General features: G+C 36.8%; 1 protein-coding gene and 1 long non-coding RNA gene across 10 annotated transcripts in view; one reads left to right on the top strand and one right to left on the bottom strand.

Annotated features, from left to right (window-relative positions):
* Positions 1 to 1,291: 1,291 nt before the first annotated feature.
* Positions 1,292 to 24,752, top strand: part of LOC137487882 (uncharacterized) — a 48,721-nt gene continuing 25,260 nt past the window's right edge. The window contains exons 1-7 of one of the 7 annotated variants that reach the window (XR_012392041.1): positions 1,930 to 2,060; positions 4,296 to 4,381; positions 5,276 to 5,401; positions 8,000 to 8,157; positions 12,233 to 12,475; positions 12,665 to 12,856; positions 16,965 to 17,116. This is a non-coding gene — a long non-coding RNA (uncharacterized lncRNA). Of the gene's footprint in view, positions 2,061 to 4,295; positions 4,382 to 5,275; positions 5,402 to 7,999; positions 8,158 to 12,232; positions 12,476 to 12,664; positions 12,857 to 16,964; positions 17,117 to 24,752 lie in introns of all 7 variants that reach the window. The other 6 variants (XR_012392040.1, XR_012392037.1, XR_012392038.1 and 3 more) reach the window with 6 other exon arrangements.
* Positions 6,776 to 24,752, bottom strand: part of rasip1 (Ras interacting protein 1) — a 66,612-nt gene continuing 48,635 nt past the window's right edge. For 2 of the 3 annotated variants that reach the window (XM_073924517.1, XM_073924518.1), the window contains 8 exons: positions 24,045 to 24,206; positions 19,633 to 19,673; positions 16,940 to 17,094; positions 10,813 to 10,925; positions 10,450 to 10,738; positions 10,187 to 10,350; positions 9,961 to 10,102; positions 6,776 to 7,340 (listed from right to left, as the gene is read on the bottom strand). In XM_073924517.1, coding sequence (XP_073780618.1) covers positions 7,162 to 7,340; positions 9,961 to 10,102; positions 10,187 to 10,350; positions 10,450 to 10,738; positions 10,813 to 10,925; positions 16,940 to 17,094; positions 19,633 to 19,673; positions 24,045 to 24,206 — 1,245 coding nt within the window. In that variant the 3' untranslated portion in view covers positions 6,776 to 7,161. 3 annotated transcript variants of the gene reach the window in all.

Raw genomic sequence — 24,752 nt, 5'->3', positions numbered from 1 at the left:
TAGATAGATAGATAGATAGATAGACAGACAGATAAATAGATAAATAGACAGACAGACGATTGACGGACGGAAAGACAGACGGATAGAGAAATAGACAGACAGACGATGGACAGACGGATGGACAGACAGACAGACGGATAGATAGATAGACAGACAAACAGAAAGTTAAAAGAATGAGGATGGATGGACGGACGGACAGACAGACAGACGGATAGATTGACAGACAGACAGACAGACAGACAGACAGACAGACAGACAGACAGACAGACAGACAGACAGACTGATTGATTGATTGACTGATTGATTGATTGATTGATAGATTTTACTACAGAGTAAAAAACAGAGAATTACATTATTATTAATTATCTTTAATCAATGGGGTACTTTGACCTCAACTCTTACAAACAAAAGCCAAATACATTTACCGCTAATCTATTTAGAAATATGCAACTAGCCTAACAACAACATCTTTGGTCATCCGGCTTAACCAGAAAAAAAAAAAAAAAACCATGCTGCTTGGTCAGCTGATTAACAGGCTAATCCACCATCTCGATAAACACCAGCCAGAAACACACCAGCCAGAAACAAATATTCAAGCCAGTGTATGGTGTTGTTTTCAGCAATGTCAGCAAGTAGCGATTCCTTTATTGGTTGACAACTTTGTTTAATTTCTGATTTGTGAATTCTGTTTAGAGTACTTGAGGACTGTGTTTTGATATCCTTGAAGAACAGATAAGATATCACTCTCAGAAGCTAAAGAGCAGCTGGCAGCCTGAAGGATCAGGTGATTTGGGCCTTGGCATGGCCCTGGAAAGCCCCAAATTGTGTAATAAAACAGAGAACTCATTACAAAGAAGATTAAGACTGTCCAACAGGTGCTTGCATCAGAATTTTGAAAACTTATCCGCATCATACAATATTTCCAATGAGGAAATGTCCCGTACACATTCAGAAACATGATTAGAGCGCAAGTGTGAACACACATCCCGACACATCTTTCTCTCTCCCTCTCTACTGACTCAGCGGTTTTGAAGGAAACCTGTGTTGCTTTGAAGAGGCAAGAATCTATCATTACTTGAGAGAAGTAGAAAAAGAAAGCAAAGCAAGAATAAGTGCTCCATTGTCTACCTTGTCAGCCCTCCGCCTCCTAAAAAATAATTGTGTTGTCCTAATTACAGAGAGGAGCTTCAACAGGTGCGTGAAGCTGCACCTGGAGCAATGGGTGTATATCTGTGCTCGGCCCGTATGTGTGTGTGTTTAAGTGTAATGCAGACAGTTTTAAGGAAAGGGCAGACAGTGACACAGAAAAAGGACGGGGTTCAGGCTGACTGTTCAAATCAACACTGCCATCACTGTCCCATAGCTGTATTACCAGACCAGTATGGCTGAAAAACATCTTTACTGCTACTCAAACAATAATCATCAATTATTCCATGATGAACGGATGACAAGTTCAAAACAGCCCCTGGACAGTCTCGCTCATAAACCGCACAGATTTGCAAATCAGAAGTCATATAGTAACTTAATTGATTAAATTTCCAGCAGAGGGAGGCTGAATGGTGACTCACACCAATCTGCCACCGACTTGAGACGATGACATGGCTCGGATGATGATGATGATGATGATGATGGGGGTTTGGGGCTGGTGCCCGTTGGCTGGACGAAATTAAAAATCCGCGGTGATGTAAACAGCTCTCACGGGATCGCATTCTTACCGTAAAAACGGCGGAATGAAACAGTTGACCGGAAGGGATGGAGATCTGGCACGTTGTCAAGAGACAACGCGGAAAAGAAAACACGCTTTTACAATAAGTGTGGATTAAAGACTTGATTTGACGTCAGTGCGCGTCTTGGGAATTTTTTTTCATATCCTCAAAAGCATGTACAGCTAAACAAATGTGTAGCAAGGATGGACTTGACGCCACTTCCATCCATGACTGTAAGTGTTTATTTTCGAACGTCACCATGAGTGAGAAATGTGTTTTATCAGGGAAAAAGAAACTCAACAAACAGCAGCCGGCGAAGTGTGTGCTCTCCCTCACTTCTTAACAGATAACTGAGTGAGTCTAAAATAAATATACACATGTGAGGGCTTATTAGCACTACTTCAGCCCTGGGTTTTGAAATAAGCACTTTTTTTGTTTTGTTTTTGAGTGATATGTAGCGCGTAACGTTAGGCCTATCTTTATTTTTTATTTTAATAATGTAAACGTTCCAGATGGACGTCAGCTAGGAGATGACCAGATATGTCCAGCTTAAACCAGGCTGGTCAGTCTGGTTTTAGATGGCCATCCCAGCTATGACCGAATGGGAAATGGCTAAAACTAGAATTGAAATGGCCAAAACCACTCTAAAACCAGACTAGCTAAAACCAGCATAAGGGACATTCTACCAGAAGCGTACCTGACATAAAAATACGAATACAGTGAATAAAAAGAATTTCATCCCAAAAATGATTAAAATGGGCTGATGGTTGATTGCTGTGTGGGTTGTTCTGTAAATGTCATTCATTTCGTTCTCAGATTGTTTTTCCTTCATTAAAAACACTTTGCAAATGTACAAACACTCATTGTCTTTGTCCTCAGCCCAATTGAACCTACAGCTTTAATAGTTTTGTTATGCTAAAAAAAAACTGTTATTTAGAAGAAAAAAAACTAAGAAATAGCAAGTTTAAGTTGTTCTCATTCACATCAATTGATTGAAAACATGAAACTATAAATACATTCTGAAAATAAATACTACAAATATATAATACAAATACATTTACAATTGTCCCCATGTTTTGGTCAGTCCTGTGTCGCATTAGCATTAAACTGAACAAAGAAATGCATGCAATACACATATAAGGCTATGACTTGGAAGTGACATCATTTGATGGAGGAGAATTGTATGATTTTATGCTTGTTTTTGTATGATTTTTTGAAGGACAACAAGCTTAAGTCAGGCCCTGTCAAACTTTTTTATTATAAGTGAAAATTTATGTTTCTGGTAGAATGTCCCTTAGGCTGGTTTAATCTTTTTTTTCAGCAGTATGTGCGTCCCATGACAAAAAACAACGAACTAACAATATTTCATTGTGCTACCAGTGTTTTAGCATTCTGTTTGAACGGGCTTATGCGAAAGTCAAATCAGTGTCTTAAAAATCAAACTTTTTAATTTTTTGGTTTTATTAGAAATTGTTCCACCAAAACAAGGGCAGATATCTAAAATCAAACAGTTAATAGAGAACTGCATCTAAAACTCATGTATAAATGCAAGTGGTTCAATGATATGACAGCACTCTGCACTTCAGCTTCTCACTTGATTTTGTCCACTACACTATAAATACAAGTACAGCAATTAAATCAGTGAATTTTTCACACTATCTATATTTTATTTATGCAGAGTGGTGCAACTAGTGCACTATTAATGAGATAAGCAAATCAGACTGTGTAAATATGCTTTCCATTTGGGTGAATAAAGTCTGGTTTTAAGTTAGTGGAACACAAACTTCTGCAGTCTAGACTTAATAACAGAAAGCAGATTGCATGTGCAGTTTAAATTGGCACAGACCACAAAACATGTAAGACTAATTTGAAATCTACATAGAATAAAAATTACATCAAAAGGGAAAAATGTTGCATGTCCAAGGCACTTTAATGCAAGCTGTTTAACCATCAACTACACTACCATTCAAAAGTTAGTTTTATTTTTAAGAAAATTCTTCTGTTCATTAAGGCGGTGTTTATTAAATGTAAAAAAAAAATGTTTAATTGTTATTGTATAGTGTATATTTATTAAAACTGCTTTCTTATTGTATGTAGTTTAAAATGAAAGTATTACTCCAGTCATTGTTGCTTTTATTACTTTATTTTATTTTTTATTTTATTTTTATTTTATTATCACCATTAATAAAAATAAATATAGTAATAACTAATATTAAAGTGATTTCTGAAAGATCATGTGACTCTGAAGACTGGAGTAATGAAGCTTAAAATTCATCACTAAAATCACTGGAACAAATAATTAAATTATAGGCTACTGTTGAACAGTTATTTTATAGTGCAATAACATTTCACAATATTACAGTTTTTATCGTAATTTTGATGAAATAAATGCACCCTTGGTGAGCAGGATAAGCTTATTGTAAAACATTTAAAATCCTACTGACCCTAAACTTTTGACCGGTAGTTTAAATGCCTCAATTTATTTTTTATCCTGTTAAAAATGTACTTTTGGGACTGTATTTAGTATATCTTACAAAATTGTTGAAGACACCGTGAGACATTACTATCTGTATTTATTTTTTCTTTCAGAATAATACAGCCAGAGCATATTCACATGGTGACCTTTCCAGCGATAGATAAACATGGTAAAACATCCACCGCCTTGTTGCTCGTGAGTACACTTCTGTACCCCATACTTCTGATGAGAATACGCCGAGTTGAAGCCAGAGCAGACATCTAGGCCATGTGCCAGTCAAAGTAGCATTATGTGCCACCAGTGTGTACTCAGGGGAAGACCTCAAGGGCTCAGGGTGTCATTTAGGATAAGGCCCCAGTCCTAGAAATACAAGACCAAGGCCCAATCTTAAATGCCACCCAAAACCCTTGAAGTCTGTTTTATGAGTTATCACATTCATTACCTCTTTGTTTGTGGGGTAGTCTGGTGTTGGGCTCTCCTCAGTGTATTGTGATAGTGTGCATCGAGGCAGCATAACAGGTGCAAAAGGGGCTCTCATCCTTTCATGAACTGACAGATATACACATAGTAGTCCTGTATAAACTTTAATGGGGGTACAGTGAAATGGATGAATCCATGCTTTCATGTTGTTGATGCAAAATTCTGACTCTACCATCCAAATGTCGCAGCAGAACTGGAGACTCAGCAGACCAAGCAACATTTTTTCAATATTCTATTGTATAATTTTGGTAAACCTGTGCAAATTGTAGCCTCAGTTTCCTGTATTAACTGACAGGAGTGGCACCCGGTGTGGTTTTCTGCTGCTGTAGCCCATCCGCTTCAAGGTTGGACATGTTGTGCGGTCAGAGATGCTCTTCTGCATACCTCGGTTGTAGCGAGTGGTTATTTGAGTTTCTGTTGCCTTTCTATAAACTCAAACCAGACTGGCCATTGTCCTCTGATCTCTGGCATCAACAAGGCATTTGTGCCCACAGAACTGCCACTCTACTCTAGATATGGTTGTGCTTACAAATCCCAGTAGATCAGCAGTTTCTGAAATTTTCAGACCAGCTCATCTGGCACAAACAATCATGCCACATTTAAAGTCACGTAGAAGTGCAGCAGATCGTCTTGACCATGTCTACATGCCTAAATGCATTGAGTTGCTGCCATGTGATTGGCTGAAATTAGAAATTTGCGTTAACGAGCAGTTGGACCGGTGTACCTAATAAAGTGGCCGGTGAGTGTATTTATATATATATATATATATGTGTGTGTGTGTGTGTGTGTGTGTGTGTGTGTGTGTGTGTGTGTGTATATATATATATATATATATTTAAGGAATGTAATCTAGATGATTGTTTTTTCACTTGAATGAATGTAAGTAATAGATCTAGATGCGCTCTTATACCTGCTATATAGAGTACTATATACTAGTGAGGGATGCTGCCCTCATATAAATATAAATAAGAAAGTTAATCATTGGTTTAAATGTCAGGAATATGACTAACACAGACTAATTATCCAACACTCTTATAAGGTTCCAAAACAGTTCTTTGCAGTAATGTCATAGAAAAAAAAAGGTTCAACATTAAATGTTTCTGAAACTATTTCTTAAAAGGAGGATTTATTTATTGCTGTGAAGATCATTTAAATAATCTGAAGAGCTGTAAAATTGTATAAACTATAAAACCATTTAGTTACTTCACTTAAAAAAAATGTGTAAACAGTTGCCTTAAAAAGGGACAAGGTAATTTTAGTTAAAAAAGTAAGTAAATCGGTTGTAACTTATTTTAATTATGCACAGATAATTTACTTAATAAAAAACAGTAAAAAAAACAAACAATTGCTTTAAAATTTTAAGTCAACTATTTTTTTTTTTTTTACACTGAAGCTTTTCCTACTTTAAAGAACCTTTTGTAGAATGGAGATGTTCTTCAAGCAACCATTGATGCAATTAAAGAACCTTTATTTGTAAGTAATGCACATTTAACATGTATGTCAACAGTATGAGACACTGAAGAAGATAACCTTAATTATGTTTACTCAGGGTTTACCCAGGGGTGGAACTAGTAGGCATATCTAAATGCTCCATTGCCCTTACAAATATTTACCTTGGTAACCATAGGTTCCACCAAAACACTATGTAAACTAGAGGTATCATTGCCATAAAATTGGAATTGCTAGGCATTAGTCAAACCATGATCAAATAAAGAAGTTGAAAAGAAGATAATTAAATCCCATACTAATATATTATGGTTCAGTAGTAACAATAACTATAGTAACAGTGGATTAAGATGCAAATGTGTAAGCACACATGCAAGTATCAGCATTTCCATAATAAAAAAAACACATTCATGCCCCATAAAGTGTTTAGAATTCACATCCCTTCCAGAACTGAACATAAATAAATTTTCAGGATACTGATACATGTTGTATATTAGTCATGGTGAGTGATTTGCCTTTTAGTCTGACTCAACTGACCACTGGTGGCTTTCACTAACTAGTCCATTGCTATCATGCCACCCAGTGTTGATTAATAGAACAGCAGGTGGTCAACACTTTCTCCTGCAAAAGGGAATGAGAATTCATGAATAAAAACTTGACAGCAGGATGTATGTTATTTTATTTATTAAAGAAATGGGAAAATATATAATCAATTAGCCTGATCATAACATTTAAATTGGTTTATGGTAGTAGAATATTTAGATGTGTAAAATTGAAAAAAACAAAAAAAACTAATTTAAAAGAATACAAAAGAGGAAATTTCATTTATCATTGCAACCAGGCAATGAATCTCATATTAGTTACCTTTAAGTTAACTAATGCATTGAATTATACATAATTATAAGTGATCCAGTTTATGTCTATTAAAGTCAAACGTGTGCTTGATAGGCAAGGAAAGAAGGAATGTCAGATGAAATGTATTCTACGTGAAGCTGATAGTTTGTAGATAAAGTAGATAATGGTCATAATTTTACAAATGGGGTGAAGACATTTTTACAGTCTCGTCCGCTGATTAGCAGGAAGTTCATCCTGGTCGAGCCCCCACAGGAACGTTCGCAGGCGTGTCACTTCCTTCTGAAGCTCAGGGCTGGGGATTGGCTGAGTCAGGTCCAGGCGAGGCGTCTCATTAGGCAGGATAAGAGGAGGATGGTCCAGGAAACTCTCAAAAATATCTGATCAATTATTAAAGAAAGAAAATAATTTATTATGTATAATAAAAAATAGTATATATAGTAAACAATTGGGTTTGGTGAGATTTTCTTTAAACTTTATTTATAATTTTTATTTAATGCTCAACATATATGTATATATAAATGTAAATCCAAATAAATATGGTGGCTTAGTGGTTAGCACTGTCGTCTCACAGCAAATTCAAGTCCCAGCTGAACCAGTTGGCATTTCTGTGTGGAGTTTGCATGTTCTCCCTGTGTTTGTGTTGGTTTCCTCTGGGTGCTCTGGTTTCCCCCACAGTCCAAAGACATGCACTAAAGGTAAATTGAATAAACTAAATTGGCCATAGTGTATGTGTGTGAGAGTGTTTCCAAGTACAACAGTTTATACAACAGTTCTGTCTGGTTCTTGAATCTGATTGGCTGATAGCCGTGCAGTATTCTGCAATATCAGAACTCCTAAAGCCTCCTCACCCTTCTGTATTACTCTGCCCACATAGAATGACAGCAGATCTATAAACTCACTACAGTTTGACAAACATTGCAGCCGTTGAACAACGTAATGCACTTTTGAGGCTTTTTAGTCGACAATTTAGTTGTTTAAAAGCATCTATGCAGGCTATTTATAAGGATAGGGTCTATTTTATATTTTAATTTCTGAGATACAACACGTCTGCATTCATCAGCCTGCCATTGAGCAGAGCAAGACGGTTGACATTGCCCATCCACAAGATGTCGACAGAGACCAAATAATAAGCCCTTAGAGGAGAAAAGATCGGCGTATTTTCAAATTACAGCTGATCAAAACATTCTAACAGTGGTGAGTGACATTCTAAGTCGATCTCTCTCCTTTGTATGTTGCAGTGCTGTATTTATACCATAGTAATTGTAGTGCATTGTGTGAGATGGGACTCATATATCAGGAATGTATGTATTTTGTGTTGGCCACTGTTTGTATAACCTTGAGTTACTTTTTGGTTGGCCATCTGTTTGTTTCTAATGCATCTCCTGTTTTCATTACTGCAGACTAGTTCAGTAAAAAGGAAGAAAAAAGAAATTTGTGCATGCAATTTTCCTTATCACAAACATAACAATCTCATAGTGTTTGCATTGCTTTAGCTTTTTCGGGGGGAATTATCGTGATCTCTCAATTGCAATAGAGAAATACTGGGCAATATCTCTGTAGACTGATGTCATTTCATGCCGTTCAGCCTTGAAATCTTAAAATGTGAGCAAAATCACTTGTTTTGTCATCACTTTACGCTAGAAAATCATTCAAATACTAGCTCTGAAATGACATTATTTGTGAATTAGAAATGACTTCTGCTGTTTTGACGTCAGCTGCAGTTGTGAATGAACAGCAGAAGAAAGTAGCTCCTCATACAAAAGAGTTTTAGACTCTCCGTGTTTGATTTTATTTTTTATACACGATTATGCTGTCGAACTGTTGTCTAAATTTATGCATTATCAGATGAGTAGCAGTGCGATATGACTGTATATTGCACTGCTACTCATGTGATATTGCTTATATATATATATATATATATATATATATATATATATATATATACATACACACACACACACACATTTGTGAATATATATACTAAGTGTTTTTTATTTTTTCCCAGAAATGGGTTGCGGCTGGAAGGGCATCCGCTGCGTAAAAACTTACTGGATAAGTTGGCGGTTCATTCCGCTGTGGCGACCCCGGATTGATAAAGGGACTAAGCCGACAAGAAAATGAATGAATGAATGAATGAATGTTTTTATTTTATTATATATATATTTTATATTTTATTATATCTAACCCCGCTCCTATTGGTTCTTGATTTGACAGTCATCACAGCTGGAGTCACACTGCAGGAAAGTGTCTAAAATCTGCCAGAACTTCATTGCATTTAAAATCTGATTGCAATAGCTATTTATCGAGAGTCAATGAATGTGTCAAACCAACAAACCCACAGCCTGGGATTATAGGAATCTTTTAGGATTTCCCAAATGTGTCTCAAATAACCAAATTGTGACTGAAATCACTGCCTTTAGTGATTCAAAGTTGGTCAGCCTTCTGGTCTGGGGCCCAATCATTGGCCTGCCTTGCTTGTCGACAAGCGAGACTTATAAGGGATGACATATGGGCCTGGAACCACGTGCTTGTGTGTGCGTGAAAGTGCCAGTGATTTATGAGGGGCTGCCACTTATGCTTTATTTACTTTTATTTACTGTCACCTCACAGCAAGAAGGTCGCTGGGTCAGTTGGCATTTCTGTGTGGAGTTTGCATGTTCTCCCTATGTTGGCGTGGGTTTCCTCTGGGTGCTCTGGTTTCCCCCACAAGTCCAAACACATGCGCTATAGGGGAATTGGGGAAGCTAAATTGTCCGTAGTATATGTATGTAAATGAGTATGTATGAATGTTGGGTTGCAGCTGGAGGGGCATCCTCTGCATAAAACATATGCTGGATAGGTTGGCGGTTCGTTCCGCTGTGGCAACTTCTGATTAATAAAGGGACTTAACCGAAAAGAAAATGAATGATGTCTTGGTTTTCCACCATCTTCTTCCCAATGGCCAGGAAGCCAGTCAGCTTTATTACAGAAACCCTATCATTTTATGTTTTTACTCACCCCCTCCAAGTTCGGTTCCGAGAGGCGGAGCCCATGAAGAAGGCGGGGCTCTCGTTGGCCCGAGCTTATAATGAGTGAGAAGATGGTGAAGCTGGGATGGACTTAGCAGGGGGTGCTCTTCCTGTAAACTTGACCAGGATGACTAAATGGATACAGTGGAAATTAATTCAGTTGTAATAACATGTTTATTTACATATTGACTGCAAGGTTTTGTTTGTTTTTTAACCTGAATAAGGCGGGTTTTCGGAATGCACAGGAAGTTGACAGTAACTGAAAGCTTCTTCAGAAACTCTGACGCAATATCTCCAAGACCAGCTCCTTGCAGCCAGTCTAAGACCAAGTCCAGATTTGTTCGAATCTGAACCGCGCGTGACCAAGAGAAAAGATTATCTGTAGAAAACAGAGCAGTCAAATCATTATAAACACCACATCCAAATATAAACTCATTGCTATTAGATCTTTAGCTCTTGTGTTTATAAAAAGACTGACCTCTCTCTAGAAGTGTGTTGAGAAGAGAGGTGTTTGTGAAGAAGAAGAGGTAGCCAAATGTTTGGGAGGTCAGCGGCGGAGAGAGACAAGCTTCTCTGGAGAGCTGGAGAGAGCAGCGATACACCTCGACCAATCCTGCTACAGTGGGTGGCAAAGCTGACCCATCCTCTTCCTCGTCTCCTTCCCCTCCGCTACCTGTCTTGTCCTTCACTCCTGCTTTTGCTTTCTTCCTTTCCTCGCTGGAGAATGGGTTTGTGTCCAACAGTGCAGGGAGCAAGGAGTACAAAGTCTGAAAGAGACAGACATGTAAACACATAAATCCTGTGTTGCCGAAGCCGCACTGACAGATGCACATTCTCTCACCTTGGTCAGATGGTAAACGCACTGCTGAAAGGTGTGCATTATGACGTCATCGAGCTGAGCCAGAGCCTCAGAGCAGGTGTCCATGTCAGCCGAGAGAACAGGGTCACCAGGAGCTGCAGGTTTATGATTAGACATGCAAAAAGACACTGTAAACCCTAATGTTGTCTTTACCTAAACAATCAAGTAAAATTGACTGAACATTACTTCAATTTAACATTTTAGTCCTGCCAGCTAAAAATATTTTAGAGTTAATTTAACTTGTATACAATGAAATTGCATAAACTTAAGATTTCAAGTAAGCTCAAAATCACAATTAATCCTTTGAAAAAGATAGGTGGTTTTTAATGTAGTCTTGGCTGTAAAATTCTAATATGTGCAACCTTGTAGGTCCTTTTTTAATCAGAAAAACAAGGCTTTATTTATAATTATTCGCCATAATGGAAATAAATGGCTACTTATTTTTCTTTTAAACATTTTTCTTTCATAGTATATAATTGCACACACAGACACACACACACACACTCAACTGAACAAATTAAGTGTAATTTACCAAACCGACAAGTTAAATAAACTTAAATATGCAAGTTTTGTGAGACTCCATTACTCAATTAAATTGAGGTAACGAGTTAACTCGATTAAATTCGTTCAGTCAGCTCATAAGGGTTTTCAGTGTTCAGATGGACTTAATGATTAATGAGCAAACTCAATAGAAAATAATTTAAGATGGCTATAAAATTACACTGAGAAAGTGAATATTCTTTATAAAAAAGAACTTTGTTCAAGTGTGTTATCAATATACTTCTTTTAAACAAAAAATAAGAAGGTTTACTTCAGACTACATTTTAGGTACTTTTCAGAAATATGCTTAAAATCACACCTATAGGGATATTTCTCCCAAAAATGAACATTTACTCTTATTTGCACACCCTCGGGTGATTCCAAATGTTTTAGGTTATGGTGAAGACAAAAGCAATTTTTTTTTTTTTTTTGAAGAAAGTTGAACACCTGTAACCACTGACTTAAATAGTCAATGGTTACAGGTTTAAAGATTCTTCATAATATCTTCTTTTGTGTTCAACAGAATAAAGACTATCACTTTAAGTGTGCTTAACTTACACTAACAGTAAATTTTCAGTATATACACTCACTGACAGTCTTGTTGTATATTTAAGTTTTAAGAACAGCAAATAATAACTTGACTTCTAGTTGATCATTCAGAAGTGGCTTATATGAAAGGCAAAGGCCTCTAGATTATGCTTATTTTACCAAAATAAAATATGATCATGCCTTGATTTTGAATTATTTAATTAGGACAGTAAGGTCTGACTTTGCTTCGACAAAAGTCTTGTCACTAAACAGAAATAATATGAAGTCGTGGTGCAGTAAAAGAATAATTAATATTGTGTATGACTCTTATTAGCTTGGAGGACTGCATCCATTCATCTCTGCAAGGACACATAACTTATTAATAAAGTCATCTGGAATGGCAAAGAAAGATTTCTTGCAGAACTCCCAGCATTCATCAACATTCTTTGGATTCATCTTCAATGCCTCATCTTTCATCTTACCTCAGACATGCTCAGTAATGTTCATGTCTGGTGACTGAGCTGGCCAATACTGGAGCACCTTGGCCTTCTTTGCTTTCAGGAATTTTGATGTGGAGGTATGAGAAGGAGCGCTATCCTGCTGAAGAATTTGCCCTTTCCTCTGGTTTGCAATGTAATAAGCAGCACAAATGTCTTAATACTGTACCTCAGGCTGTTGATGTTGCCATCCACTCTGCAGATTTTTTTATTTTTTTTGCATGCCCCATACTGAATGTAACCCCAAACCATGATTTTTCCTTCACCAGAATTGACGGATTTGTATGAGACTCTTGGGTCTATGCAGGATCCAATTGGTCTTCTGCAGTATTTGTGATGATTGGGATGCAGTTCAACAGATGATTCATCAGAAAAATCTAGCTTTTGCCACTTTTCCAAATGATCAACTAGAAGTCAAGTTAATATTTGTCGCTCTTACAACTGGGATCTACATTTGTCAGGTATTGTATGGCCTATTCTTGTTCATTGACTTAAAAGTATAAATATATATCCTACAGTAAGTATACTTGAGATGTACACTGAAAAAAAATGATTCATCGGATTTTGTAAATTTTTTTAGTAGTTGCAAACAATTTATGAAAGGTGAATTTAGATAAACAAATTAAATTTATGTTCAACATATTTTGTTTGTTTAAATTCAGCCCATATAAATTGTTTACAACCACTTATTTAAATATATATATATAAATCTAATGAATATTCTTGTTTTAGTGGCCTATGATGTTTTTCCCCAGCATAATATGACATAGGCTACATCCATGGTTTCATAGACAATGATTAAAGACAAGTCCTGGATTAAAATGCATGTTTGAGCTACTTTTACGGAAAATAACATCTAATTTAACTAAAGCCTACCTCAGTGAAACAAATTTGTTAAGTACACTTGCATCATAAAACTAGAAAACTACTAGTTAACTAACAGTACACTAAAAGAGCACTTGTAAAGACACATGGAGAGCACTAATTACTAGAAAGTACAAATTAACTAAGAGCACACTAAGAACGCTTCAGTACGCGTCAGTAGCCTTGTGGTTAGTGTACTGACATATAGTGCTACGGTTCTTGTTGCAACCCAAGTTTAAATTCTGGCTCGAAGTCCTTTACCGATGCTGTTGGCCTGTCAGCACCCCATGTTTTCCTGTCAATCTCAAAACTCATTTATTCATTAATTTCCTTCGGCTTAGTCCCTTATCAGGGGTTAGCACCGCGGAATGAGGCAGCCACTAATTCATCATATGTTTTACACAGCAAATGCCCTTTTAGTCACAACCCATACACTCTCACATTCACATACGCTAAAGCCAATTTACTGTAGATCACCTATACCACATGTCTTTAGACTGTGGGAGAAACCGGAGCACCAAGAGGAAACCCACACACACACAGGGAGAACATGCAAACTCCACACAGTAATGCCAACTGGCCCAGCCAGCTGTGAAGTGACAGTGGTAATCAGCACTTAATTAACTTTAGCCGGCAGCTAGCTCTCTGCAACTACCACATGGTCACCCACTGAAGCTAAGCAGGGCTGCATCCTGTCAGTACCTGGATGGGAGACCACATGGGAAAGCTAGGTTGCTGCCGAAAGTGGTGTTAGTGAGGCTAGTGGGTTAGTGGGGGCGCCCAACCTGCGGTCTGTGTGGGTCCTAATGCCCCAGTATAGTGATGGGGACTCTATACCGCTCAGTGAGCGCCGTCTTTCGGATGAGACGTTAAACCGAGGTCCTGACTCTCTGTGGTCGTTAAAAATAACAGGATGTCATTCGAAAAAGGGTAGGGGTTTCACCCGGCATCCTGGCCAAATTTGCCCACTGGCCTCTGTCCATCATGGCCTCCTAATCCTCCCCATATCATAATTGGCTTGATCACTCTGTCTCCTCTCCACCAATTAGCTGGTGTGTGGTGTGCGGTCTGGCGCAAAATGGCTGCTGTCGCGTCATCCAGGTGGATTCTGCTCACTGGTGGTGGATTAGGAGATTCCCCCCTATGTGTAAAGCGCTTTGAGTGCCCAGAAAAAGCGCTATATATATAGGAATAATATATAAGGAATATATATAAGGAATAATAACCACTGAACTACCATGCTGCCCAATCCCAAAATTGTCCTTTCAAATTAAAGGCGTAAAACCCCCTAAATTGTAACAGCATAAAAGAACTGCATAATAAAACAAATCTACTAGACAGTATACTTCTAATTGTACTTTCACAAATTTATTATTTCCTGCAAATTTTACAAAAAAAAAAAAAGATTAGTTCAGTGTTTCTCAACCACGTTCCTGCAGGACCCCATGTTTTGAATATCTCCTTTGTCTGTCACACCCATAACATTTCTTTTTGTTTCGGCTAATGAGCTGTTGATCTGATGAGTTTGTTTTAGTATTTATTGACAGTAAAATGCATTATTTTACAAGATCATCTTCGAAAGATTAGCAACTGCTAGTTGCCAAGTAGGTGTGCAATGCGTATGTGTAACGGAGGCCAGCTAGTGTGTGCTGTGCAGGTAAACCTCACTCCTCTGACCTCTAAAGGTGCTCTAGCGACAGATGTTAGAGGCCATAGTCTTTAGCCTCGTTGGTAGAGCACCCGACTCCCATGCCGATGGTCGCCGGTTCGATACCAGCTCGGAGCGGGTTGGGTGGTTGTAGGACCGGCGGGGTTATATTGGTGCCGTGACCCGGATGGGAGTGAGGTTTAGGGGCGTGAGTGTAACGGAGGCCAGCTAGTGAGTGCTATGCAGGTAAACCTCACTCCTCTGACCTCTAAAGATGCTCTAGCGACAGGCACTAGAGGCCATGGTCAGGCACTAGAGGCCATGGTCAAAAAGAAGTTGTATGGGTATAGCCTCTTTGTAGGGCTGGGCGATTTGGCAAAAAAAAAAAATCTAGGTTTTTTATAAAGTTTGACCGATTCACGATTTCGATTTTTTTTTTATTGTGTTACTAGTCTTCTCAAAACATTACAACAACATGACTGAAGTAACATTCTCATTAAAAGTAACTTAAAAAAACATCTGGTTAAGGAACATTGTATTTTTAATGGCCATGTCATACAAAAATCGGTCAAGTTGTAAATAAATGTAAAACAAATTCACGAGTTAAATATCATTGCTGAAGATTTGAATAAGAAATATTTGTGTAAATATTGCAGTTGCAGGAATACAGAGGTATTTTTTGCAAGTTTTGCTGAGCCAGGAAAGATTGGCTGTCAGCTCGGCTTTGACTTTGTCTTCTGATTAAATGGCAGGTTGTAAAGCTGCAGCCTTTTTCTTAAAAAAAAATACAGTGGAAGTAAAGGACTGAACATGGAAACTGTAAAGCCTAATTTAACCAAATGTGTGAAGTTGTGGACGTATAGCAGGAGCAAATACAAGCACCAGATGTGTGTCTACATACTTCATACACATCGCGTCCTTCATACATGTTGAGATCGAGTTTATCGACTGGATGAGGGAATGTCTTGACAATCCATACAGACATGACTCATTCAGGTCGTACACCAGATGCGCCGCGACATGGCGCGCACATGACAGTTTAAACTATCACACACCAAACGCGCACATTCGCATGATATTAACCATGAAACTAATCAAATGGCGCTCTGTGGCGAGGCTGACATATGAACTGCTTCGTGAATCGTGGCTGGGCGGGGCCGGTGTGTGTATAGAAACCTGTTTAGAATTCTAAAATCCATGGCGCTGCCTGGTGCTGCGCAGTGCGTCGCTGAGAGGCACTTCTGGTGTGCTTCCTGCTTCATAGAGTGAACCAAAGCGCATTGGTGCCATTATAATGTATAACAATTTATTTTTTTTTTAAATCGCGATTTCTCGATTTGATTCAAAATTAAATCGTCTTAAAACGTAAATTCGAATTAATCGAAAAAATCAGAAAAATCGCCCAGCCCTACCTCTTTGGTACAGCAATCGACTCCCATGTGGAAGGTCGTCGGTTTAATCTCAGCTCAGAGCGGGTTGGGTGGCGTAGGACCGGTGGGGTTACATATATATTTAATAATGTGTGAGATTAATTTGAGTATTTCACTTACTTTGAAAAATACAAGTATATACTATGCAATGAATCGAAATGCTGTTAGAATTATAGTTTGGGTTGATTTTTATCTTATTAAGACATGAAACAGTTAAGTAATATAATATCACTCAAAATAGAATGCAATTTTCACAAATAATCAATGATTTCCTATGAAATTGTTACTTTTATAGAACAGTTCAACAAATGAGGTTAAAGTTGAGTGAGTAAAATTTTAGATACAAAGCCCCAAACAATTTATATCCCATAAATATAATTTTATGAAACAAAAGTAGTAGTAATAAAGTAGTTTTAACATATTATAAATCTTGTTAAAGCTTATAAAGTCCTATTTTGCGGGGCATGATGTTTGCTTAGACTAGCTGGATTGCCAAAAAGATGTCATAATAAAAGATGAGAATAAACTGATTTAGTCTAACAACATACACAAGATATTGAAAGCAGAAGATATGGCACATTGTGAAGATCTCTTTTGCTCACCTTCAAATTCCCACTCTTTCTCCAGGGCTTCAACTTTGACCTGGAAGAAGTTGAGGAGCTCTGTGGCGTTGGACATCCAGAACATGAGAGGCCGGAGGTCAGAGGACAGTTTCTGAGCGCTCGGTGGAGGAAGATCAACCTCAGCATCTGCCGAGCTGAACACACATCAGAGAAATGGTACAAAACCTCAGGATGGTGCACGAAATCCACACACAGCTGTTTAAAGCGCAGTTCTCATACATATTTTTAAAATATGGATACATGGTTGGACAACATCTGAAGTTTTTAGTTTGTGGCTAAAAAAAAAAAAAAGCTTAGGTTATATGGACAGTTCTAGTTCTAATGTTTTCAAAGTCTCATTGGGATCAAAAATCATACACTAAAAAACATATAGTTGAAGTCTTAATTGTTAGGCCCCCTGAATTATTAGCCCCCCTGTTTGTTCTTTTCCCCAATTTCCGTTTAAAAAAGAGATTTTTTCAACACATTTCTAAACATAACAGTTTTATTAACTCATTTCTAATAACTGATTTATTTTATCTTTGTCAAGATGACAGTAAATAATATTTGACTAGATATTTTTCAAGACACTTTAATACAGCTTAAAGTGACACTAAAAGGCTTAACTAATCAGGTTAACTAGCCAAGTTAGGATGATTAGGCAATTTATTGTATAACAATGTTTTTTTCTTTAGGCTATTGAAAGAAAATAGCTTAAAGGAGCTAATAATTTTTTCACTAAAATGGTTTTTAAAAAATTAAAAACTGCTTTCATTCTAGCCGAAATAAAACAAAGAAGACTTTCTCCAGATGAAAAAAATATTATCAGACATTCTGTCAAAATGTCCTTTCTCTGTTAAACATCATTTGGGAAAAATTCAAAGGGGGGCTAATAATATAGGGGTTTGGTGTCTTTAACCCGTCAAAAGCTAGTTTAGCCAATCATATTTCAGTATTTCATTTTCAGTTTCTAATCACCATAACTAATTTATATCTAATATAAACACAGTAGAAAATTAGTGTATTTTACTCGTCAATTTTGTTTTGACTTTTGACATTTGTTATTCTAAAATATTTAAATATAAAGTTTTGTGTACACTACACAAATATAATATATAATTGTTTTCACTTTTTTCAAATAATCTATGGACACTATACAGTGTTTGGTTAAAGGGAGTTACGTAATAATATTACTTTTCTAAGAAATGAGTGAAGTAACTTTAAATCACTTTTTAAAAAATTAGTAATAATGTTTGAGTTACTTTTTTTTAAATGTAGTGCGATTTGCTTTTTAGTTTGTTTAATTAATGATCTCAAAAAATGGCTGAATTATAAATGAATCCCGCACTCAACGGAAGAATGCGCCATCCACAAACGAAGATGGCTGAGCCTGAAATTTCTGCAATGTAAGTATTCTCATTATTCTGAATGCATCGACAAAAAGGAAAAGGGGATTGTCTTAATGGACAGTTATTTTATGTAACTAGTAAGTAATCAAGTTTAAAAGTAGAAAACACATTTCTTAAACTTTTATTAATCTGTATATATGACATGTATAGCTCTTGGTCAGGACTTAGTCAGAAGATTATTTATTTATATAAAAAAAAAAAGATGTGTTTTTTTTAGTAAATGAAGGTTATACAGTATGTTGTTAATTGCAGAGCTCTATATATAAAAAAATGGGAAAAAATCCCTGCAAGTTCTAAGAGAGATCAAGCATCAGCCAGGTATGAAAAAGTAACACAAAGTACCTCAAAAGAAATGTAACGCATAACTTACTATAAAAAGTAATTAAGTAATGCAACTAGTTAATTTTCTGGGAGTAACTCAATATTGTAATGCATTACTTTTAAAAGTAACTTTTCAACACATTTCTAAACACAATAGTTTAATAACTTATTTCTAATAAATTATTTATTTTATCTTTGTCATGATGACAATAAATAATATTTGACTATATATTCTTCAAGACACTTCTATACAGCTTAAAGTGACAATAAAAGGCTTAACTAGGTTAATTAGGCAGGTTAGGGTAATTAGGCAAGTTATTGTATAATGATGGGTTGTTCTGTAGACTATCAGAAAAAAAAATGCTTAAAGTAGCTAATAATTTTGACCCTAAAATGGTTTTTAAAAAATTAAAAACTGTTTTTATTCCAGCCGAAATGAATCAAATAAGACTTTCTTCAGATGAAAAAATATTATCAGACATACTGTGAAAATGTCCTTGCTCTGTTAAACATCATTTGGGAAATATTTAAAAAAAGAAACAATAAGAACAATATATATTTATATATATATATATATATATATATATATATATATATATATATATATATATATATATATATATATATATATATATATATATATATATATATGGGTTTGGTGTCTTTAACCCACCCAAAGCTAGTATAGCCAATTATATTTCAGTATTTCATTTTTAATTTCTAATTACCATAACTAATTTATATCTAATATATTATAATTTATTTTATTATTGGAATGTACATATTCAAGGCATGCATGCTCAGACATTTCAGAGTGCAGGATTAAGTGAAGAATGGCATAACTCAAGCTCAGTGTTGGTAAGGTGAGAGGAATCTGCTGTTTACAGGTCTGTCACTGAGCAACAGTGTTTCAACAGTGTATACAGATGTAGTGCAGCATGCAGAGGTGGTGCAGGTTCTTACTTTTGTGTTGGATGTTTGTCACCGAACTCTTTAATTTTGTCCTGAAAGATGAATAATGGAACAGAGAGAGAGAGAGAGAGAGAGAAAGAGAGAGAGACTGAGATTAAAGCAGACTCGGATGAATGCATGGGCGGGAGTGTTTGGCTGATGTGTCCGGACAATGACAGCACATTTTCCAAACGGGTGGAAATGACATCAGTCAACCTCTGTTTACAAACTACGGCGAAATTCCAGTGAAAGCCCATCTGTGTCTGCAGCTGCGGCTCCTCCACCACAGCACTCGCTCCGTGCAGAGAGAGAGAGAGTGTCTGAAGCCTTGTAGATAAACCATTACTGCTGCTGCTGCTGTTTTAAAGGCGTCATGACATGAGAATTCAAATTCACCTTGATCTTTTGACAAATAAGTGCACTTGTACACATTAAAACATCCTGCAGGGTTCAACTCTTGAAACATCCTCATTATAAACCAAGCATTTATTTAATAAAGCTGTAAAAGTGACTTGTCTGCCAATGAAGCTGAATGTGATGTCACAGGAGTGCATATAGGCTGATTTCACGCGCCACCATTTTTAAAAGCGAAATCGAGGCTGTGGTGCGAAGAAACCCGGAAGTATCGTTGGGAGTTACATAGGAACATTGTGTACCTGGCTGTATATCTTATCAGCAAAGAGAAAGTGACAATAATTGATAATTTTACCGCCTTCCGAGTGACCCGAAGGTCTGTTCTGAATGAAAGGTGAAAATAAAAAGGGACATCAGAGCTCATTTTCAGCTAGGTTAAGAGAAATGGCACTAGATAGCTAACGTTTTCTTTCCTAAAAACACGTTTTAGATGGCATTTATCAGACTCAAGTTGATGAACTGATTCTTTCACTATATTAGATGTGTCACGATTCTGAATAAAAAGAAAAAAACTCAATTTCCCGCTAAAATTTAAGGCAAGTTGATGGCTTTCTTAAAACAGCGCTGATTTGCCATTGTGTTTTTATTTACCTAACACAATTGCTTGTGACTGCCCAAGAAGGTCATCAGTTCACCCTCTGCTGTTTACCATGTACAAACACAGACAAGCGATCTGCTTGATGACTAGACTGATCTTCACGGCTGCTTCGCGCTCCAGTGTCCGTGTACCTATGTTTGCACTGGGTGAAGAGCAGTAAACTGAGTGCAAACACAGATACACGAAGACTGGAGTGCAAAGCAGCCGTGAAGATCAGTCGAGTCATCTGCGCTCAGCGGCGCTTCAATGTTAGCGTGAAAAAGACGGTATTAAAACTTCAGTACCAGGATAACAGTATTACAGACAACACGAGGATGTGCTACAGAGGACTGCAGTGTTTTATCAATCACCAAGTTACATAGGCTGAAGCCGGAAAGTGTCTCCAGGGTGTTTTCCTGCTGCCATGAACTGAAACCCAGGAGGACACTTGAGCATATTACTCTTACAGATGTTGTTTGATGCTAAATTGCTTTTAATTGTTTAAATTAAACTTACTGAATGATATTTAAGTGATGTTTACATCATTACTGCATTTTGAAATCTCGGCAACAGCTGGAGGTTTGTTGTCCACAGCATGTTACTGCAATGTTTACAGTTCTGCACCTATACTTCTGGGTTTCTTCCCACTGAAGCCTCGCTTTGGTTCTTTAAAATTCCGGCCGATTGAAATAAGCGTATATTTGCATAGACGTTGCCTACTAGCACCAGCTCTACCCATTGACGTTTAGTTAGTCAGTAACTAATCCTTTGTTCACACCAGATGTGGAGCGCAAAAATAAATCTCAATATTAATGCATAAATAGACACATGAACATTTTGAGTCTACTCGCTTTATTCACGCGTCAAATTTACTTTACAATAGACGCAGATTTACGTCATGGGCAGGGCTTCTGTCTGCCCGGTGACTCTAGCTTCATCGCTAAATGACTAACATGGATTTTATTGAGAGAATGGCTGTGTTTGTGTGCTTTGGGAAGGCTAAAAACAGCATATATATTCATTTGGCACCGTGTCCGAGGCTACTAGACAAGATCCTTTCAGAGGTGCACCCAGCTCTGTGAGTTCCTCAACTCCTCCGGAAGCTATACCGAGGCTTTCAGCGGTGCTTCCGACTAGTTTTAAACACAATCGTGTGGGTCAAAAATGACATATGCGGGTATAGAAAATTTTTGGGCGGGTTTGCAATGTAACCCTCACCCTTTAACGTTACTTCCGGGGTGGTTTTTTTTTGTTTTTAAGCGTATTTTTTGGGCTGGTATCAGCTAAATCTGGCAACACTGCTTCCGACTGAGCCGAGCCCTGTTTGATGAACTGTTGTCCGGTGTCAGCAAGAGGATTTTCCCACTCAGGACACTAACAACAGGTGCTACGTCATAATCACGCCCCATACAAGAGAAAGCTCCTGATTGGTCAACGCGGTGTGAATGTCCACTAAAGTTTAGATTTTCAACACGAGCGATTCGTGCAAAACGCTCATCTTGCGCCGCTACATTTGCACGAATCGCATCATTAACATGTAAATCACTCACGCTTGATGCTTCATCCACGTCTGGTGTGAACGCAGCATAACTCTTGCCTACCCCTGACTACAGCATTGTGTTGCGCCAAAAGCAAGTACAATCAATTATAATTAGTGGTGCTGTTTACGGTAGATACAGTATACAAACGTAATAAGACCCTGCAAAGAGGAGAGCAAACAGAGCTGCAGTGGATCTGGCTGCAGCTGCGCACAATAAGTAATATTGATCATTTTATAATGCTTTACTTGTGAAATCTGGTTTTCTATGGATGTTGTTAGGCGTATGATGCATACAGTAGAACTGGTGTGATCAGTCTTGGCTAAACTTAAAAAGAGCTGTCTCAGTGTTGTTATAAAACAGCCAAACCACTTTACTCCTCCTAAAGCCGGTGATTTCATACTTTAGGACATTGGGATTCTTCTTGAACTTTCCAGACTTTACTCATCCTGGATTAAATTTAACATTAGCATTAAAATTATTGCTGCAATTACTCTTAGAAAAAACTAATTTTAAATGTACTATTGGTGAAAAAAAACTTATGTTCTAATTGTATTTGTATTTATTTATGTATAAATAAATGTATTTAATGTATCATTTAATATATACTGTAATTTCATAAAAGAATTTTATGTTTAATAATGTAGTCCCATATAGTATCATTATATTTAGGGGCCAAGCAGGAAAGTTGCATAGGCACCTATTATTTTTGTTAGCGTTCCTATTTTTATTATTATTATTAATATTATTATTATTATTATTATTATTATTATTCCGATTCTTTTTCGCCAGATTTGAATGGTAGCCCGTATAACCATATAGAGGAAAGTTGTATAATTTGGCACAATGTTTTGTCCAAAGTTTCACTTTTGTTTATCTTTAAAACTTTTGAACCGAATGGACTACAATCAAAATACTTCCTATGACATCATTTTTTTAATGTAATTTTTTTCATATTTTTTAATTTTCGCAAAGGCTATTTGACCTAACTCGTCCTAGACCATTTGTGCGATTTTCACCAAAATTTAAACACATGATCTACAGAACATGGTGACCAAAGGTTATGGAATTCAAACCGTTTTTGTTTAACTTGTGAACAAATCTAACATAGAGCTTGCGAAAAGGACTTGAGGCAATATTTCCATAACACATTGACATATTCACATCTAACTTGGTGTGTGTTATGACAACCATGGTCTGAGGTTATCTGCCACGTTTCAGTGCATTGCCCCCTAGTGGTTTGGAGACACAAAAATAGCCTTTTTGCTTATGATTTTTTAACCTTTTGTCTAAAACTCATAAAACTGGTCTCTTCACATCCGACAGAGCATGCCAAGTTGAATGCTGTCTGGTTTTCCCAAGTCAGCCATTTTAGGCGTCTGCAATTTAGATTTTTGACAAAAAAGATCTAATTTGCGAACATATTCACATATCATGAACTGTTTGGCCCCTTGATTGCTGCTTGCAGCTGTATTTCCATTTAGTTTCATATTGATTTTGCAGACAGATGTAAGAAATAAAAAAGTGATCAAATTTATTTTGCAAAGTTGCGAGTTAACAAAAGCACAAGATTTAAAAGTAATAAATTTAATATAAATCATTAATACTTACTTTATATATTCATTTTAAAACTGTTATTGTTTTTGTATGTTTAAGATAAATGGTATAAAGAAAAATCTGATTGTTGGGGATCACTGCTCTAGACTAAATTATTCATTAAAACAAATGCAAAAAAATGTTTTATTTCAAGTGAAAAAAAAGTCCCACGTTTTTGTTATTATTCCATTTAGTTTATATTGGTTTGGCAGACATTTAGTGGGATGAAAAATGACATGAAAAATCACAGATGTAAAGCCTTGGTTGTGATTCACCGCTTTAGACTTTCAGATACTCACCCAAACAATCCCTTTGATCTGATTGGCTGCCTTTAAAAGCAGCTGTGGTGTTAATTCGGGATCCAGATGTTTAGAGGCGTAGTCAATCATGAGTGACAGAAGATATGCAGGTGCCAAAGCTCCGCCCCCTGAATCTGGGCTCGTGTTCTTTAAAATAATTTCCTGAAATGAAAGCAGAAGCAGTAACTGATTTATTTAAATAAATATTATGAAGCCATGGCAAAACTGAAACTACTGCAGTATTTTTCACACCAGTTTACCAGTGATAATATTTTCCTCATTGTACATGAATCATGACATATTTTAAACGATGATGCAAAAATTGTGGCTGATCTGACTTTTGAACGCAAAACACTGCCGGTAAATATAAATAGCTAATAACTGTTACCTTATTTACTCTGTTGATTGATTTCGTTAAGATCTGCATAAAACTTTGTATTACTAGTTTTATTAATTGTCCACATAAGCAAATGGGCCACTATTTCACTAAATATTTGTATACACTTACCGGCCAATTTATTAGGTACACCTGTCCAACTGCTTGTTAACGTAAATTTCTAATCAGCCAATCACATGGCAGCAATTCAGTGCATTTTGACATGGTCAAGACGATCTGCTGCAGTTCAAACCGAGCATCAGAATGGGGAAGAAAGGTGTTAAATCTTGTTAAATCTATGCCACAAAGGATTAAGGCAGTTCTGAAGGCAA

This window comes from Danio rerio, chromosome 16, assembly GCF_049306965.1.
Source record: "Danio rerio strain Tuebingen ecotype United States chromosome 16, GRCz12tu, whole genome shotgun sequence".
Lineage (NCBI taxonomy): Eukaryota > Metazoa > Chordata > Actinopteri > Cypriniformes > Danionidae > Danio > Danio rerio.
The sequence above is the reverse complement of the archived record's forward strand: the minus strand, read 5'-3'. Positions and strand labels throughout refer to the sequence as shown.